This window comes from Vigna unguiculata, chromosome 9 (assembly GCF_004118075.2).
Source record: "Vigna unguiculata cultivar IT97K-499-35 chromosome 9, ASM411807v1, whole genome shotgun sequence".
NCBI classification, from domain to species: domain Eukaryota; kingdom Viridiplantae; phylum Streptophyta; class Magnoliopsida; order Fabales; family Fabaceae; genus Vigna; species Vigna unguiculata.
Genome location: NC_040287.1, coordinates 18,137,652 through 18,158,911, shown reverse-complemented (window position 1 = coordinate 18,158,911; position 21,260 = coordinate 18,137,652). Strand labels below are relative to the sequence as shown.

Below are 21,260 nucleotides of genomic sequence, written 5' to 3'. Positions count from 1 at the left end.
ATAATAGATTGAAAGTGATGAGAATTTTACTATATAAGTTGAATAATGCAATTTATGATGTAATCTGTTAGCATTTCAGAATGTGTATGAAGTAAAATAAATATTTATTTTAAATAATTAAAATTTGGGATGGATGTACAAAAATAAATATAAATAAATAACTTGTAAAATAAACATATAAAGTAAAATAAATAACTAGTAACTCCAGCAATATAGTTTGGGATCGATGAGATAAAAAAACATATGAACAATATCACTTTTTAAAATGTGAAAGAAAAATATTTAAAAAATTATCTATTGAAAAATAGCAAAAGTAAATACTGAATCAAAATGCTAAAAAAATCCAAAAAAATCAATTTTGTAGTTGCACTTGTAATGGGTTCCTTGGTCCCCTAATCACAATCATAGTGCTAAGTTATTGTGTCTTGAGAATCACTGACAACCCTTTCAATTCAGGATATGGGTCCAACCTTCTAAAATTGTCTTCTTCCATCACTGTTTTTAGTCAACTTTAATAGGCACAATGACCCTTTCAAAACCTTCACCAAACAATGCTTCGTTTGGTTATGTCACAATAGGAATCATGTGCTACACCAAAAGTAACGGGAAGGGTGACCTTAGGTCACGAAAACGAATACGAGGAATTTTCACACACAAACCTTTACATTATACCAAAAATATTTTGTTACAAAATATTTCATTCCATGCATAAACTAACCTTCAAATGGTGAAACTTATATGCGTCAAATAAATCTTGTTTAATGCATTTCGATGGTCACTGAAGAAGTAAAATATAAAATTAATATATAAAAAAATAAACTTTTTATAAACTCACTTTATAAAATTAAAACTAAATTTATTTTCTATTACTGCTATATATTAGTTGTTGTTTTAAGTCAAGTCTTTTAGATAACATGTTACTGTTAAAAACAGCAGCAGAGAGGTGAAGCCACCAACACAGCTGACAGGAACCGCAAGAGGTAAGTACTTTATCTGAATACTTGAATGTTTGAGATGAACTTGATGCAGTTGCGTGCTTAGAATGTAATAGTTTATTAAATTTTGCGTGACTCATTGAATCCTCTATTATCACCCTCGACTCCACTGAATCCTCACGCCCTCGTAGCACCTCCGACTTTTAACAAAGTTTTATCCCGCAGCATCACAACACCATTCTAACCTGCAAAGAGAACACACAACCAAACCAGAATCACACCCATTCTTCATCATCAATAGAAACCATCCATTGTTTCTGTTACAACCCCATTCCTGCAATTCAACATCACGGACCAGAACCCCGTTGCAGCAACAAACATTCATTTCTATCCTTTTCCCATCATCTTCATCCATCCACAAAATCAGAACGGAGAAATAGAGGGAGAAGAGTGTGACGGTTGCGAACCCAATCGCGGTGGCGGCACGGTGGTGGCGAGTCGCAGAGCCTATAGCATCTTTTTCTCTCGCGGAAGAGAATCGAGGATTGGAGATGAGTGAACGACCTGCGTCGGCTGGAATCGCTGACGGTAGTCTCCGGAAATGAGTGGCGTCGGCGGCGATGAGGAAGAAGAAGCGGTATGTCTCGCCCAGGAAAAAAAAATGAAGAAGAGAATTCCCAAGGTTCTCATCCGCACCGGCGACGGTCTCGAGCACCGCAGCGGCAACATCACCGGCTGTCCAGAAATGAGCGGCGGCGAGCTCCAGAGGTGCGGCTAGGTGGAGGTTCGACGGAAGCGACTGATGTTGGATGGGGGTTTACGAATCAGGAGTTAGCTTAATTAGATTCACTCAATTTCTTTTCTTTGGGCAGACCAACCTTTCTGCACCTTGCACCCCTCTATTTATTTTACTTGGGGCTGTTTTCATTTCTCGCTTGTGCACCGCTGGATGCTATTCTCATTTTGGACTTTATTGGACTTTATTGCTTCCAAACACCACTACTTTTTACAGCACCCTGCCACACTTGTTTTCCTTTTTTTTTACTCTGCCCACTCTCTCATTTGATAACCCCGCGCCCCTTTGTCTTTGTTTATTATTTGTGGACCTGTTTTTATGCTTACTTCATGGACCTCATATATTATTCATTCATTCTCATATTTTTATTCTCATATTTTTATTGTCTCCATTTTATCCTTTTATAATTAAATCCCACCATTATAATTTTCTTTCTAAAAAAACAAAACAAAAATATTTTAAAATTATAAAAATTACAAAAACTGGAATTTTGAAAAATGAATTAATGTTTTTTTCCTTTTGTTGAAATTTGTGCAAGAATACAATTTGTTAAATCATACTCCTTTGAATTCTTCGCTCACGTATATTTCTTTTGTTTTGCTTATTCAATTTTTAGTTATTTAAAAAGTTCTCTTCTATATGTTGTAAAACCCCTATTAAACCCTAGAAATGGTCAATTTGTTGTTGCAGGTTAAAAATTGGAGGGCATGGATATCGTGTGGCAAACTCCAGCGAATCCCCCACACCAGCACGATTATATCTTTCGAAATGGTATCATTCAATATCGTAGACACTCTGCATATTCCAATGATAAGGACGAAAATTTACTACGAACATAGAACGTGACTCTCTTTTCTTTTTTCTTCCCTTGTTGGAATTTGTGCAGGAATACGATTTGTTAGACCATACTACTTTGAATTCATCGCTCATGTATATTTGTTTTGTTTTGCTTATTCAATTTTTTATTATTTAAAAATTTCTCTTCTATATGTTATAAAACCCCTATTAAACCCTAGAAATGGTCAATTTGTTGTTGCAGGTTAAAAATCGGTGGGCGGGAAAAACCATTGTAGACTTATTTGCTGAGGAGTTTAAAGGTCGACCTTATGATTATTATGTAAGAATTACGCCTACTCGTTTATATTTGATTTGATGATTTGTCTAATGGTAAGTTTCGGTTGTTTTAAGTAGTTACAATTTATGACAAACCTTTCATAATAATTCAATACTCAACAAAAAAAATCACGTTAAGAGAGTGAAATTTGCTCTGGTTCCTGATAGGTTAGGTTAGGTACCCTTGGTGAGTCGTCGATAGTTACCTCGAGTTTATAACAAACATTTGATTATATTGGATACTATCAGAAACTAACTAACCGCATTGCAAGTGTAGTATCCATAAGAAAAGAATGGATACCAGAGTAATGTCTTGTGATGGTTATTATTATTGTTGTTATTATTTTTATTTGGAAGAGATGTTTTTTACACTTTCCTGAACAAATGGCATCACTGACTACATACTCCACTTGTTGTGTTCAGCTCAGTGAACTTGATGATGCCCCAGAGTTTTAATTAATTGATAGTTTGTGTTTAACATTGTAGGTTAGTGCAGTGAAATGTGGAAGGATTCAAGTAGATGGAGAGATGGTACCAGTTTCATACGTAGTTAAACCATCTCAAAAGATAAGCCATTTCTTACACAGGTTGGGTTTTAAACTTTATGCTTTCATTCTATGGATTTAGTAAACCTTGCAACTGATGCCACCGAGCTTTCAGGCATGAACCACCTGTGATGGCTTGTGATGTTCTTATTCTTCAAAAAGAACCAGATGTGCTAACTATTTGTAAGCCAGCATCTGTTCCTGTAAGTATCATTAACAAATGGGTTAGTGAAGTGCCTATGTTGTAAAACTGTGATAACTCATGTGAAGTAAAATAATTATGCAGAGAATAAGTTCTGTCATGAATTAATATTCCGTGAAGTTCAAGGTGTTAGGTGAAGAAACATTAAGGATTTTAGATATATTTCTAACACCTGTTTATATAGAGCTATTTGTGATTGAAGCGTAGATCATAATTCTAATGATATGTTAAACAATGAAAAAGAACTGATTCCTTTATATCATTTAAATTATTTCCTTTGGTTCTAACAAAGGAAGTCAGGAATTATAGTGAATTCTTAATTAGATACCTATGTAATGGTGATATACTTATCGATGGTAGTTTGCTCTAAATTTCATATACGCTAAAGCTGTGAATTTTAGCTGTTACGTAGGTACATCCATGCGGTCAATATCGTAAGAACACTGTTGTTGGCATTCTTCAAGCTGAGTATGGGCTGGCACCTCTATTTCGTATCCAAAAATGCATTTTGGAGAAGAGATAAACGTCATTTGCTGATATGGTTTAACATTTCCAATTAGCATAAATGTCTTTCTTGCCCTTAATATTTTTTCACACCTTATCCAGCCACGGTGTCTCCTTTCTCCATTTTATACTTGCATTTTCCCTTTATTTTTCAAACTTTGTCCATTTGTATTTGCAATTTTACCTTGACATGATCATCTCAGCTGTTCATCGTCTGGATCGCCTTGTCTCAGGGCTTCTTATTTTGGCGAGAAATGCTGCAAAAGCTGACATCTTTAGGCAACAGGTGACTGTAGGAAGTGATGTTGTTTTGCTATTAAATATTTTCTTATAGAATATTTAGTTTCTAATATTAAATAAAAGGTTAAATTGTTTGATTTTAATATTTACATGACATCCGATGGGCAATTATGTTCCTTTAGATAAATCTTTGAGCCAAGGCAGTCAAATTTACATTATAATTAGAATCGTGGGGGACTCTCTAAATCGTAAATTGTAAGATCATAATACGTATTGTAGATCCTACTCCTACATAGATATGAGATATGTACTCTATAGACAAAATAAATAATTAAAAGATATTTAGTCACTAGGTCGCACTTTAAAATACTGAATTGAACTTAAGCTCATCATAAGCCATAAAAAAGAAAGCATGTCAATTAAGTCATAACTCATGACTGACAAAAAAACAACTTAAATACCTAATTAGGTAAGTTTAAGTAGCCTAAACAACATACAAAATCATCAACTACCAACTACCAAGTCCAAGACAAAGAATACCTAGATAGCTATAGCATAAACAATAGCTATCTAGTATGAATCTTTCAAATTAAAATAAAAGTTGAAGGGATCTTCATTAGGTCCATCTCCTTCACGAAGCACATCAATAAAAACATCCTCCTCCTTTAGAGGTGGGATGGCAAGAACATTGTCCTCTTGCCATTTCTTTGAGCTTGACCTTCAACCAAGTGTTCATTATCTCTATTTGAATTTGGGGCATAATTCAAAAGAGTAGAGAAACCAAAAGAAAGGTATTCTTTAGCATTATCACTCCTTAAAATTTTGGTCACTTGGTCAAATTCTTAATTTCATTGAGGAAAGGCTCAAAATATATTTGAAAGTTCAGACCTATATTTCATTCAGTAAATCCTAGTACAATGAGAATATTTATCAATAAAAGTGACCAAATAACGAAATCCAAAGGATGTGACTTGACTTGAACCCCAAATGTTAGAATGAATTATAGAGAAGACATCATTGCATCTTGTTTCTGTTCTGTTTAGAAAATGATGAGTCCATCTTCATGCTCAAAACCGTGAGAAGGAATGGAGGAGAATCATGGATGCTAGGAAGGTGCGAAAGCTAGGAAGAATGAGGAGTATAAGTTCGGCTATGGTGTTTGGAGGAGGTTCTCAAGTGAGGTTAGGCCAACACTGAAGGAAGGAGGCTAGAGGAATCCAATAAGGGGAGCTCTAGCATAAGTTGATTCACAAAAGGAGGTCTTCACATCCTCCTTGACCCATGTGAACTTCATCTTGGGCGGGCCTTGCATGCTCAGAGAAGGCCCATTCTTGTATCCTCCTAGCCATGATTCTAATAGTTGGTTCTTTAGCTAGAGGTCTCTCATCAGAAAAGAAGACAAAATATGTTTTCCTAATTGAACTCACGTTCTAGCACATGGAGTTTGCTAAGGTAGGAATCATCATTTTTAATTTTGATAAATGTGGGTCTCCCAAGCGATCATGCAAAGGTTTAGGAGATGTGGATTCTAAACAAGACATTAACGATCTATTACACCAAGATAGTAGAGTTCTCTATATTCATGTCCCTCACTAATCAATCATCGTGTTTCAAGCTGTTGTATAACCAAAGAATTTGCATTGAAAAGTTATAGAACAATTTAAAGATTTGGTTAATTGACCTAGGGAAATTAGGTTAAAAGGACAATTAGAGAAAAGTAGAATATGCTTTAGGTTTAAGGAGGGAGAAAGGGAGATTTGACTAACTCCTTGAGAAGCTTTGGATCCATTGGCTAAAGTCATAACATGAGGAATATTGGGTAGAAAAATAGAAGAAGATAAGGAAGGATTACCAAAATTGAGACCAAAAGCACCCAAATCAATTACCCATGAACTTTGATTCTCCAAGGTTTGAGAAATGCAAGCTTTTGACAAAATAAAATGTGTGAAAGGTTGTTCTTAATCACTAACCTGAGATATCCTGATATTTTTTCATTAAAAATTGTGGTTTAACCTTTTTAAATTGAAAGATGTTTGCTATATTGTTAGGAAAACCATGTCAGGAGAAGTAGTTATTTCAATTCGAGTGTGGCCAATTCTCCTATGAAAGGAGCATTGAGGATGTTTGCTACTACTTTGAGTAAACAAAGCATGTTGAAAGAGGAATCCATCAATAATTAGAATTACAACTACCTAAAGGGTCCAAATTAACACCCAAATCATTAGGCCAGCAAACTGATAACAATTCAATATCCAACACCAACACTCACAAACCAATAACTACGCAACAACCAACCGCTTGAATCTCTCTCAAAATACAATGAGTACCAATAGTCAGAAACAACAAACTTCTGCATACCATAGCCTGTGCCAACTCTTAAAACAACAAAGAGTGGTGGATCTCGAAAGAAAAAGGAGGGATAAACTGTGAGGAGCCCTTTATGTCACACCAAATAGTACAAGAATGAAAACTAAGGGTGGAAATGTGAGTGTGTAGAAAGCTCCGATGATTGGAACTGCGGTGTTTGGAAGGATTCCAACCACTAGAAGGCAAACGTGAGACACATGTGCCTAAGTTAGTTGAGACATTGATTGCAGGTGATGGTGTGTTGGTTGGTGTTTGGATGCTTGACTATCTGGATTGGGTCACGCTCCGCGATACATGAACCCAAGCGGTTATCGGATGGCAATTTCTTTGCTGGATAGACACAAGAATAGCAGGATTGACCTGCTCTAATACCTACTTGAGAAATTGATAGGTTTGGCATTGTTTATAGTAGAAGGAAAAAACCTTGCAGTTAGGACAATTATGTCACAACTGTCACAAAATAGGTTTTAGGACATTAAAGGTGTATGTTAAGAGAAATAAAACTAGCAGTTAGTTAGTTAGAATGACAGGTTGTTAGTAGGTGGTTGACGGGGTGTGAGTCTTCGGTTAGGAAGACTATAATTAAGAGAGGGTGCTGTCTATTGGGGTTAGCTTTTCATTTGTTAGTTTTGGGTGTAAACATGATTCATAATCAATATGCTCCATTCTTTTCAAAATAAGAGACGTACAATATTAAGAGAACTAATAAATAAATAAATAAGTTGAGAAAATTTCCTAATTTATTCTTATAATTTATAATTAATTTTGTGATAAAGACTATTTTTTCCATATTAATAATTTATAAGGGGAAAATAGAATAAAATATTGAATGTTTATTAGAATCCTAAATCGTGACTGGTAGAAAAATTACTAAATTAACCGATCACTTATTTTGGTGTGAAGAGAATACTTTCTAACCACCGGTGGAACTTGGCCAAAATTTTTGAGGAAAGAAAGAGGTAAAGATGGGTATGAGAGGAACAAACACATGATGCTTATGACAGAGGAGGATAGGTTCAAGAGGGGGTAGCTGGACAAATAGCAGAATTGGAAGAAACAGGATAGGTTCTACAATTGTCCTTATGTATGATGGCTGGACTTACCTTTAATATGTCTCGGAAGATACAACACAAATTACACTGCAACTTTCCTATAAAGTCTATTTAAGATAACCTATTCTAACATACAATAAAGTTCAATTTCTTCTTTTGTGATATCAATATCTTGACATGCTTGTAACACATAATTTATTCTGTTTTATGTGAAATTTTTTATACACTATAACTATAGAGTTTAATTGTTACAGATAGAAGCTGGTTTAGTCCACAAACAATATATAGCAAAAGTAGTTGGAGAATTTCCTGAGGATGAGGTATCTTTTATATGATCTGGATAAGATGTGTTACATATACTGTACTTGGTATTTATTACTTTCTGCATGCTATTTTGATGGACCTTGAAGGTCTTGGCATTGGAATTACTAAATGCTATTGCTATATTATAATATTGTAATTCTTATTATGTTATTTCCGAACACATCCCCTGTCTTGCATATTGATTAGGTTCTCATCTAATTTTTTCCTTTTTTCACATCATAATAATGGTTAAGGATATAATTAATAATAAATTATATTTAATTCTTAATTGAGAGAATGATTGTGAAATTGGAACATTCTGTTTTGCTAAAACATCAAATAAATGAAACATAGGAAGTACGTTGAAGAAAAACCCTGCAACTTTTTCATATATGCTAAAGATATAATTTCCTTCTTCCTTTGGTTAACGTAGTTTTGTATAATTAGAGGGTGAACCTTGTGATTTCTGTCTCATGATCCTAAAAACAGTCTCTATGTATGTGGGAGAAGTCACATTCATCATTTCTCCCTAAACTCCCACCTAGTTAGGGCCTTGTGCACTTGGGCTTCCTAAAGAATTAGATTGATATTTTCAGAACATGATGGGAAGTATTCTCCTTCTAGTCGTCAGTTAACGTTTCGAATGTTAGATTCACAGTCAAAAACTCAAGGAAAAGTAACTAAAAGCTAGAGTCTAGTTTATCTACATAAGTGTTAACAAAATATGCACATTTTCTACCATGTACTTCATTTGATTTTAAGATATTGGGGACATGATAGTTTTTGTTCCTGCTTCTTGGGTTTTTGACAGTTTTGCAAATTGCAATTATATAACTATTATAAATAAGGCAACTAATGATATTGCGGAAGCAGTTGATCTTTTATGTATATCTTTTTATTAAAGAAGGCAACTGATCACATATGGGATGTGTATATCCATGGGTCTAAATTGAAAAGCTCTCTTTGAGAGGCATTGATGAGAAGCTTTGGCCATGGGCATTAGAGTTTTAGATGACGGTTGTCGCTAAATAAGTGAATGCATGTAGTAACATGCGGTTAGGAAAGGGAATGTTTATGTAAGAAGGAAGAAATTAAAAATTAGTTAGTTGGTTTGGAGGGTACAATCTTCTTAAAGGGAAGACTTTATGTAGGTTGGCTTTTGTTTGCTTGGGGTTACGTTTTTGGTTTGTTGAGAGTTTAGACAGGATCCTTGGTGTCTTGTGGGAAGGGAAACATTATCTCTAGACAATGTACAAATTGTGTGATTAGTTCAAATCAAATAAATGAGGTATATTCAATGTTTTGTGCGTGTGGATTACGTTTTCTGTATGCGTGTGAACCTCGTTATCAATTGGTCCAACCTGCCAAATCCAAGGAGGAGGAATCATGGAAGGCCGAATAGGTGCTTTGGAGAGGTGGGCCAGCAAATGAATGCAAAAGTAAGAGATAACATTCAAGAAATCAAAGAAACACTATGACCAAGAAATGAGAAAGAAGTTCAGAAAAAAAGTGAGAATTCTATCCGTGGAGTTAGAAGGGGAGAAAGAGTGGAATGTAGTGATGATTCTGAGGAGGAAGATGAAGAGGTACAAAGGCATTGGATGAAAATGGTGAAATTACCCACTGTTAGAATGTAATCAGCTATTAAAAATTTGTAGGAAATTAATAGTTACATATTCTAGCAATTAGGATAATTGATTCCTATTTATTAGGTGGAAATTATGTGCTTTATATTCTTGGGTGTCATTTTAATTTAATCTCCATAAGGAAGCTCACTTGCTCCTAAAATTACTCTGATCTTTTTACAAATAATTATGTTCATGTTCAAGATCGGTGTATTAGTTGGAGTAGGACATGAGTCTCGAGGATTATACTATCTGTCACAATCGGTTGCTTGTATCTCAACTGCGTCTCAAGATCTTGAACATCAATGCTTAGGTCATCCTAGTCGTTCCAAAATGTGTCTAATGCTTCCAAGTTTTTCTCACAGTTCGTTTTTTCAATGAGAGTCTTGTTAGTTAGGAAAACATACTCATCATACCTATGGTACTCGAGTTAATAAAAATGCTTCGTCACCTAATGAGGTGCGGGAGGATATTAGTCTGGATTTCATAGTCATTCTTCCCAAATCCAATGGATATGATGCCATCCTAGTGGCCATGGATAGGTTAAGTAAGTATGGGCATTTCATACTGATTAAACACCCCTGTTCAGCCAGGAATATTGCTGAAGGTTTTGTGAAAGAAGCAGTGATATTGCATGGAATCCCAACATCAATTGTCAGTGATAGAGATCCCACTTTCCCGAGTCTCTTCTGGAAAGAGTTGTTTCGGTTGCAGGGTACCTAACTCGACATGAGCACAACTTACCATCCAAAGTCAAATGGCCAAATTGAAGTTTTAAATAGGACTTTGGAAACATATTTAAGATGTTTTGGTTTTGAACAACTAAAGACGTGGTTTATGTTTATTCCATGGGCATAATATTGGTATAATACTAACTTCCAAGGACCAACTAGGAGTTTTTTCCAGATGTCAACAGACCCTCACCCTCCTTCAACAGATTTGTACAAGTTGAGACAACGACTCACCCTCCTTCAACAGATTTGTACAAGTTGAGACAACGACGGAAGCGGTGGCATAAGATTTATTAACTAGCGATGAAGCCCTGAAACAACTCAAGTTTCATTTAACTAGGGCAGAACAACAAATGACTAAATTTGCTAATAGACATAGAAAACCATCACCAATTGATATGGGGGATTGGGTGTTTTTCAAGATTCGCCCTTATAGGAAAGTTTCAATGCCAACAAGGAGAACCAGTTCAACAGGTTTTGATTCATGGCAAGACGGAGGACCTGAGGCAGCTACATGGGAGGATATAGCCACCATTAAATTCCAATTTCCAGACTTCAGCCTTGAGGACAAGGTTGCTTGTACAGGGGAGGTAATGTTAGGAGATGGAATTTTTATGTAAGAGGGAAGAAAATTAAAAATTAGTTAGTTGGATAGGAGGGTATAGTCTTCCTTAGGAAGAAAATATATAGGTTGGCTTTTGTTTGCTTGGGGTTACGTTTTTGGTTTGTTGAGAGTGTAGATAGGATCATTAGTGTCCTGTGGGAAGGGAAACATTATCTCTCTGGACAATATACAAATTGTGTGACCGGTTTGAATCAAATAAACAAGGTATATCAAGTGTGTTGAGTGTGGATTACATTTCTATGTGTGTGTGAACCTCGTTAACTAGGTTTCTTCCATCAAGAAACCTATCACATCGAGTGTAGCATGTGAAGAAGAAACGGTTTGGGCAGAACAATTGTTTATTGTGAAATTGAGAAAATCGGTGCATATTGCTCTTGGTAAGATTAAAACAGGTTGAAATTGTTAATTCCAATTTTATCCACCATAGGATTGGCTATGCTTGAAATATTTTTGAAAAGTATGAAATAGACTTGGTTTTAGTTTAGAATTGTTAAGTTATTTTTGTTAATCTGAAAACATAAGCAACAATTGTGTACCAACTCCATAATTTTCGTTATTTTAGTTCCTTCGTGGGAGTGGTTTTTTGTTTCTGAGCCTGAGTTTGGTTTGTCCCTCGTGTTTTTGTAATTGCTTTTTTCTTCCTTTATATGTAGCTTTTCATATGGTGACATATGATTGTTGCATTTTGTAGTGGCAACCTAGGTGGGATGTTGAGATTCATAGTGATCCCTTACATTTGAATTTAAAAAATAAAAGCAATTCCAAATGCGTCATGGTTAACTAAAACTTTAGTCTGAGATGTCTTGTCATTTTTGTATGGACTGAACTTTAATTTGCCTAATATATAGATTTTAGATATAGATTATTAATTTTTAAATTCTGAGTTAAAATTTCATAATTTTCTAATTTGACCAAGTTTTTACTTTTCAGCTAATTGTTGATGCCAATATCGACTATAATGCACGTGAAGGAAGGAGCACAACCGAGGTGAGGCCTGGGGGGATCCTACATTATTTTTTGTTATTGAATGTCTGGATGCATTTAGATTGTTTTTTGTTTTCATTTTCAGTTGATATGTTTGCACTAATAATTATAAAAATGTCACTTTGTTTGTGATCAACATGTTTCATATTTTAACGAATTTGCAAAGGGAAAACAACGAATCCTTGTAGGGAAAAAGTGCTATATTTATAATTATAATATTAATGCATTGAAGGAAAAACACTTTTATGATGTAGGTATTTTAGTTATTAATAGCTTCTGTGATAAATGCTAAAGCAACCTTTCTTTTGGATGGTTAGACATTTCTTTCTTTTTCTAGAATATAGTCCATTGTTATGAAACTTTCTGGGCATACTTTTAATACTATTTTGTATATATAACCTTCATCTAGTTGATTAACTACTATTTAGGACTGATATAGAGGCTTTCCTTCGAGTTCTTAAGTACAACTTTAAGCCAAAAAAAGAGCCATGGGATCAATCAACATTTGTGACTATTTAACTAATGTTGTGCAACTAACTTTGAAAAATATGCTATTCAACTTTAAATATGGTATTTATAGCTAAAGTTCAGCTGAATAAGTTGCAGCTGCCTTGTAATATCTTTTAAGAGCCTCACTTACCTTTTGGTGGCAATCCCTGACGTAATGGTAAAATTTCGCCTTGGTAATTGGTTGGTCATGGTCTCAAATTTGGAACAAGTCTCTTTGCATATGCAAGGGGAAGGCATTTTACAATGACCTTCTGTCATATCTTTTGTGTAGAAAGGAGCCTTTTCGTGCTGGTACTTTTAGCTTTTTATTAACAGAATTGCTTTTGTCATAGTTCAAATTATATATATGAGAATTCGAGCAATGCGATACAGAATCGGAGTCCAAGGTAATAGATATTCGAACTCAACAAGGTTAACATCGTAAGAGATGCAAATAGAACAAACACCATGGATTCCTTTGTCTTTTCTAAATGATCTGATGTGTAAAACATGGACGCATATGACAGCTAAAACAAAATGTTGGTGATTATATTGGGTATTCTTATTTTATTATGTTTCAATAGTAGCTAACATTGTCTAAGGAAAAGTAGGCATTTGTTCTTGATAAGTGGAAAGACAAGTATCTTATGGAATATCTGAATGAAAATATTTTTTTTTAATGAAGGTCAGAGACTCCGCAAAGGGGAAGCCTGCCTCCACAAAATTTACTCGGATTAGTACTGATGGAACTCAAAGTATTGTTTTATGTGAACCTATCACTGGCCGTACTCATCAGGTAGGAAGATGTTGGTTGATTTAGATTTCCTTTTTCTTTTTATCCAAGATTAAGCTGCATATTTAATGTTAGGGTAAACTTAAATTATGAGTTATTGAGCAGACTTTATGAGTGATTACATTTGTGATGTTTTAGGAGAGCAAAAGTCATAAGTTTTATGTGTTATGTTTCAGATGTTAATGGTGATTAGTTTTATGTTTTCTTAATAATTGGAGACATTATGGCTTGAAGATGAAAAGCCAAATGTAAGTCCTATAAATTGTAGCGTCTTGCTCATATGAAATACAAAGTGAAGTAAATCATATTTTAGAAATAGATTGCCTTTGCTAACATTTAATATCTTCATATCATGCTCTCTATGTCTGTTATTTGGTTTAAACATTGCTAACCTCCCATAGAAATAATAAAAAAAAGTTCTATTATCAATCTATATTGGACATCTACGTGCATACGACCTTATGGTGAAGTGTCCAATTTAATATACATGTTTTGTCTTTGACATAATTTTGACATGATTCAAACATAAAGTGAAAATAGGGACAAATACAATGATTTTTCTAAATGCATGAACTTGTAAATTTATTGCATTAGTTTCTATTATGACTATAGAAATATGGAAAAAATATTATATGATCACTACTTTTTACTTTTAAGATATTAGATAGATGGATTTGATTATTTTTGTATTAGGTAACAATATGATTAGATTATTATATTTGACTAAACTTGTATATAGATGATTGAGTATATAAATATTGATTGTTAAATTAAATAATTCATAATGATGTAATATTTAAATTTGTGTTCCTGTGTCCTATATCTTGAATACTACACATGTCGAAATGTCCGAATCCGTGCATTGTTTCCGTGTTAGTATTCATGCTACATAGTCAATGACAACATATTGTATAGAAGGCTTCTTGCCAGCCTTTTTGTCAATTTACACGCAAATGTATGACTGTCGTTGTTCTGTACAACTTACGGAATACAAGAGATGAGATTAACACGACATATGTAGTTGGAAATATTAATTCAATTATGACCAAAAACATCCTACATTTAGTTTTGTTCAATTTATTATAATTTATATATGGTGCTTAACATACACCTCTGGTGTAGATACGTGTTCATTTGCAGTATTCAGGGCACCCAATAGCCAATGACATGCTGTACATCTCAGAACAAACTGTTGATCGATTTGTCAAAGGGTCGAGTGCTGATAGATCAGCTCGCATATCTGATGTTTCTCTGACATCAGATCTTGATGAAGTCCTCAATGCATGCGGAGAAAATTCTGGTGAAGATTTTAGCATCGACCCTATGTGTACAAATTGTCCAAATTTGGCACCCAAAGGGTAAGAAACCCATTATCTTAGAAAACAATATTTGCTGTCTAAACTCCAAAGTGCAAAGGGCAGACCATAATAATTTGGTTGAGCATAGACTTTTTCGTAGTCAAGCATTTTCAGTAGTATTACATCATATTTGAGCATAATTAGAGAAAAATAGAATATGCCACTACAGATTTTACAATTAATCTGCTTATATCAGGACATGAGGATATTGGAATTTGGTTAAAAATTGATTGGAACGAAGTAGGAGCTTTACGTTGCTTATTGTTGTTGATCTAGGCTTTGTGTTTTCGTAGCAAAAAGCTCTTAGTGAATATGACGTTGTAGATTCCATTATTGAACTAAATAAGTATTATTGTCTTAACTTTCAATGTTTATACTTTTTTTTCCTGTTTTGTGATTGTTTTATGAATTAATATATGTAAATATATCATTTTTTTTATTTGTTCTATTAGCAAGACTTGAAACTTGTAATTCTGAAGATTCTTTTTTGCCTATCCTTGTTGTAAATCTCAGATAGCTTGACCATTAAGTTTTCTTGTCGAGCTTATAATTGCAGATATGATGGTGATGAAGAAGGTCTATGGCTACATTGTTTTCGTTACACGGGGCCTGGATGGACGTACGAGTGTCCACATCCTGATTGGGCAAAACTTATGTAGACAATTTGATATATTTTTCATCGTAAATTTCAAACAAATATGCAATGACTTTTTGAGTTTTCATCTGAGTATTGTTGGTTACTGAAAAACTGTTTAATCTTTTGCTATTATTCAGGGACACTGGATTGGAATGATCAATTGTTGTTATTATTGATTTTTTTTTCGCGTTGAAAAATCATTAGATTATTCTATTTTAAAATGATTAAATGTTTTTTATAGTGCATATATACTTTTATCTTTTTGGACGAGACATTTGTAACTTGTTATACCATAATGCTTTGCATTTACGGACATTCTCTTTTTGAGAAAATTGAAGCAGCAATAGATATAACAATTCTTTACTGCTTCAACATTCTAGTCTTGGAGTTATTTTACATTAGTTTTTAACTATAGTTATGTTCATTTTGTTTGACTTTTGTTATTGTTTAAAGTAGTTGAACAACTGTTTGATCTTTAATATTTAATAATTATCTTTATTAAATAAAAAAATTAATATTAATATATATTAAAATTTGTTATATATTAATGTATTCTTTTTAATAAATACGTGTTATAATTATTAAAGACCAACACGTTAACAAATTTCAAACAAAATTAATGCTATTGTGTATTTTCTTTCTTAATATATTGAAAAAGATATATTTTAATTCTTATTTTAGTAAATTCAATATTTACCCTAATTAATTAACTATTACAAAAAATTATCACTATATAACATCTAAAGTTTTATAACAAAAAATATTATCGATTTTTTCTTTCATTTTTTTGTGTGCTAATGTTACATAAATATGGAAATAAATCCGTCGAGGAATTTTTGCATTGATTGGGTATAAGTATGAGTATAAAGAATCTTCGACTTTTTCAATTGAGTATATATATCACGGTCATAATATCTATCTCCGTCACATTTCATACATTTTGGAAATTCTGTTTCAAAAATCATTTTCTGAAAATTTCATTCAGGAAATTCTGTTTTGGAAATTTTGTTCTAAAAATCTTGATCTGAAAATTCCAAAAGCCTTGTTCCAGAAAGTTTCTGGGATATGTAATCCCAATTTCACTTTTCAAAAGGGCAGAATTGTTGTTTTAAATATTTGGGGATGCATGAAAAAATTGTGGAGGTGCAGGAGTAAAAGCCCAATTTGAGGTCCTATGTAGAGGGTCTGTTTGCAGACTTATTAACAAGGGCTTTCTTCTTACATCTCGAGCACCTCTAACAATTTTTAAAATTCCAAAAACTTTGACTATTAAAATAAAATTTCATAAATTACATCTTCAAAATTAAAATTAGTTTCAGATATTGACTTCCAATAAAAAATATTCGTGAAAGTCAACATCGAAATAAAATTTTAGACTTCTAAATGTCAATATATATATATATATATATATATATATATATATATATTTCTTTTTTTGCTTTTATTTGTTTTAAATTTAAAGTTTAATTACTTTTAATTTTATTTACTTTTCAATACATTACAAAAAAACAAATATATATATATATATATTAAGATTTTATTTTATTTTTAAAATATATATTAAAAATTAAAAATATATAAATTTAAAATAAAAATTATTTAAAAAAAATACATAATAAGTAAAAAAATAATATTAAACTAAAGAAAAAATAATTAAAGTAAAAAAATTAAATTTTAAATAAAATAAAAAATTCTAAAAAAAATATTTTTTTTTAATTTAAAATTTAATTATTCTTTTAATTTATTTTATTTCTTAATTTTATTTATTTTTAAAACATATATAATTATGTAATTAATATATATATATATATATATATATATATATATATATATATATATATTCTTTTAATATTTATTCAGTTTCAGTTTCTTTAATTTTTACTAAAATTATAATTATAATTTTTTAATTTTTTAATTTTTATTATAAGTTTTAAAAATAAAATAAAACAACAAAAAGATGAAATAAAAATATTAAAAAATAAAAAAATAAAGGATTAATAATAAAATTTCGATAAAATTAGCAAAAGTACAACCAGAGGAGCACAAGACTCCGATAACGACATCAATAATGAAATTTCGATAAAATTAGCTTATTTAGTTTGTTAGGAACTCGAGGTGAAGTTATTGTTATTATCGTCTGTGTGTATGAAGATAGAAAATGATGGTGAGAAGAAGAGAAATAAGATAATTGGGGCTAAGGTTTTGTGAGGGAGAAGAGCTAGATTTTTCTGTTTTTCGGGTTCAAATGAAATGACGCCCTCTTTGGTTTCAATTTCAAATTGCCCTCTGTCCTCAATTGAAGAAAAATATATCAAAACTGTTTTAAAATGAAAGCATGTGATATGCCAAGCGTGTCAAATAATAGTGTCAAAATATCTTTTCCCTTAAAAATTCCAAGGCAAAGACATTGTTTTATACAATGCTATTTTCGTCTTCTGCTAAAGCTGAAAAGTACTTCTTTATACATCCCAATCCAAAGACTCCTAAAGATATCATGTGACAAATTAATTTATACGTGTACTAGTTTATTTATAGGTAAACATAACAATTTTTATTGAAAATATTGCTTTAATAGATTGAATTTAAATTTAATTTTTAGAAATTCATTCCATGCTCACAATCTTCAACTTTTCTATGTTGTTGTTTGGAAATATTGGTTTTTTTTTTCTTTTGCTTTCCTCTGTTCTTTGTATATGGATCGAAACAATCTTCTTGAATAATTTCTTATTGCCAATTTTAAAGACATTTTTAAAGTCTTATAATATTCTAACTGTAATTTAAAGTGGGGTTTGGCATTTTGAACGAAAAGGAAAAAAAAAAGTAGAAAACTAAACCAACAACCTACAAATAACCTACTTAAAGATTCTCCCGACAATGTATGTCCTTATATTGTACATGTTCTTGCCTCTCAAACTGTGAAACCATTTTCTAGCATTCTACATCAACAAATTTCTTTTTACACCTATTTTCACCAAGAATATGTCTCAAATTAGCTATATATAACTATGTGTCTACTACGTAAAAACTGGTAATTTATATTTATTTTACTGTTTACATGATGTGAATTAAAATGATGACTCGTAATGATAACATTTAAAGAACTAAGCTGATCTTAAAAATAATTATTGAAAAGTACAAGTAAATTTTATATAAAAAAAAATAAATTAAAATTTATGAAAGTTACATATAGTTATTATTATTATGCAAGATTACCACAAAGGCAACCCACAGAAATGATACTTGACAATAATACAAATGAAAAAAAAAAACAAATAAAAACATGGAGACCCTTAATTTCATTTTTTATTAACGAATAAAAAAATTGATAATTTGGAGAATAAAATATTCAATCCTTTAATTTATTATATTGCCAACCGTTGATTTGAGGTTTGTTCAAACTTGAATTCGGTTGAAGTGACATATAGGAAGGAATAGTTAAAGTGTTTGCGTAGTAAATAAAAGTTGAATTCATTTCCACATTTAGAGCACAACTCCAAAGTCTTTGCATTTGTATTGTCTATTGAGTTGCCACCACTCAACAAATTGACACCTGTAAACACGGTCTGCAACAAATTTGGTGAGAACGTGATGGGAAAAACGAAGTGTGGAGTGTACAAAATCTACACTGAAGAAAGAAACCACTCATTATTATAGCGTACATGGTTGAGACCAAAATGGTTACGAGATATTTTTATTTTGGGTGCCGATATTTTGTATTCTACTCAACTAAACAATTTCTAAGTACGCAAAGATACTTAAGGGATCCACATTAGTGCGTTGTGTTCAAATCTACAATATCTTGCATGATATGATAGCATGTGCATCTTGAGGATATTTTGAGGATTGAGTTCCTCTAGAGCGAGTAAACAATGATGCATGCGTTCACTTTTAATTTAAAGTAGGTTTAGTCTTAACTTTAGAAATGGTTAAAATATGAGCAATTGATTAAGACTACGAAGGTACGTAGCACAAGGGTTCATGTTGAATTGGTTCACGAAGAAAGTTATTATTATTAGGAACACCAATCTCCATGGTTGAAGTGTCGCAAAATGAGTTGAACAGAAGCCATGAATCTCCTTTCACCGTAACTGTGTACGGCAGAAGACAAAAAAGTAGGAGAAATAGTAAGATATGGTGGAAATAAAGCATGATGTAATCTTGGCCCGCCCCAAAGTTTGTGCATGACACATGGTGCAACAATACTTGTTCAGAAATCAAATCAATCACCAAAATCATATCTATCTAGGACACATTATGATGCAATCATTGGCACCAAGTCCAGGTTAACCACTAGAAAACATTAAAAAGGAAAAATTGTAATGAACACATATATATATATATATATGAATAGAAAGAGATAAAGCATTAGAAGAAGACGTGTTTGATAGATGAGTTGAGGAGCTTTAAAGTCTTCCAAAACAAGTGCTTTGTTACATCACCCTTATCTCCCTCTTTGCTCCTGGTAGATTGTGTGCACACACCTAATCGTGTATGTTTTGTGTTTTTGTTTGGTGCATGGCATGAAGGTTATCTCCATCAAAACACAATCATAGGAAACTTTTTAAGAATTTGCGTAATGCCCTACAATACTTATCTTGAGACGCATTATTATTGTTATTTATTCTCTTTGTGGTGGTCCCATCAATTCTTTGGTTTGGCTAGTGCTTCTTCTATTATTAATTTTGCATTTCCGATGCCTAACGTTTCTTTTTGATCGAGTTTATCCCCACTCTAAAGTTCAACATTGTGAGACATTTGGAACAAACTCCTTCATATTTTTTTTTAATATCTTGTTCAGAAGGCGACATCTTACTAAAAGCGGACACAGATCAGCAGCACAAACATGTGTGATCAATCATTTTTTTTTCCGCGGAATTAATTTTGATATTGAGAGAGAGAGAGAGAGAGAAAGGACGAAAAATTTCCAAATTGTCTTCTATTGTCCACCTACTTTCTAATATAGTATGAATACATTTTCTGTTGTTTTCAAGATATTGAACAATTATTTGTTCATCATTTAGTGAATTCTTTATATAGTGAGAATAAATATATTAAAAAAGGTTTGAAAATATAAACCAAACACATTTATTTCGATGATGATCACTATACCAACCCCGTACGTGGTGGGTATATATAAATCGTCTGCTTTTTAGCCATTTGAAATATTTGTGAAAGATCATGGATATGTAAATGTAAAAATGGGTTGTACTATAGACTAAAGAAGTGAATAAAACAAATCGAACTAAATAAATAAATTGTTGTTAAATTTAATCATATTATTTAGATTTAACTTCATACAAAAGCATGATATACGCACCCTCTATGACTTAAATAATTTAAACAAAATCAATCATATTGTCAACATTTTATCAAATTTAAGTATATATGATATAAATCATTTAAATTAAAACAAAATTTTTGAAGCCCTTCAACAGGAACATTCTCCTCTTCTCATCACCTTTGGTTGACATTCAACTAAGTGTTTACCATCTCCATTTAATTGGGAAAATAATTTAAATTTATGTTTTCATTGTCTCTCCTTCAAAACAAAAGTCGTGTTGGTGTTACAAATCTATTAGTGTGAGTGGTTTTCGACAAATAAGGAGAAGCAAGAGAAAATTTGTTGATCCTTAGTCTACGGGTGTTGTGCTAATGACTTAGGTCTGTGACTGCGATTTTTAAACTTCATAAGAAAGAGGTGAAGAATGTTATGTTATGTGAATTAGTGTTAGTGATGAACTTATAACTTTGGATTTAATTGTATTTAGCTTTGAGTTTTATTCTTAATGAGAACCTACTCTCTCAAGAAGGTGAGTCGTGTAGCATAAAGCACCTAGAATAATATTTAATTTCCTTAATTTTTAATTGGGTTTTCTTTTATATTTTAATTGAAACCTCATTCACTCAATAAAATGAAAAATGAAAAGGTGTTGTAACTCAAAGCATACATAATAAGGTGAA

The 21,260-nt window shown here is 32.3% G+C and overlaps 1 protein-coding gene across 3 annotated transcripts; it reads left to right on the top strand.

Moving 5' to 3' along the window:
• Positions 1-879: 879 nt before the first annotated feature.
• Positions 880-15,482, top strand: LOC114164137 (RNA pseudouridine synthase 7-like). Of its 3 annotated transcripts, none has more exons than XM_028048678.1 (13): positions 880-980; positions 2,422-2,502; positions 2,618-2,661; positions 2,771-2,848; positions 3,331-3,431; positions 3,505-3,592; positions 4,004-4,082; positions 4,299-4,381; positions 8,009-8,074; positions 11,969-12,025; positions 13,197-13,307; positions 14,427-14,662; positions 15,219-15,482. In XM_028048678.1, exons 2-13 carry the CDS (start codon positions 2,439-2,441, stop codon positions 15,319-15,321), a joined length of 1,110 nt encoding a protein of 369 aa, XP_027904479.1. In that variant the 5' UTR covers positions 880-980; positions 2,422-2,438; the 3' UTR covers positions 15,322-15,482. The 3 variants fall into 3 exon arrangements, with proteins under 3 accessions (XP_027904479.1, XP_027904478.1, XP_027904480.1); XM_028048677.1 differs by lacking the exon at positions 880-980 and adding an exon at positions 2,294-2,312; XM_028048679.1 differs by lacking the exons at positions 880-980; positions 2,618-2,661 and having other exon boundaries at positions 2,320-2,502.
• Positions 15,483-21,260: the final 5,778 nt, after the last annotated feature.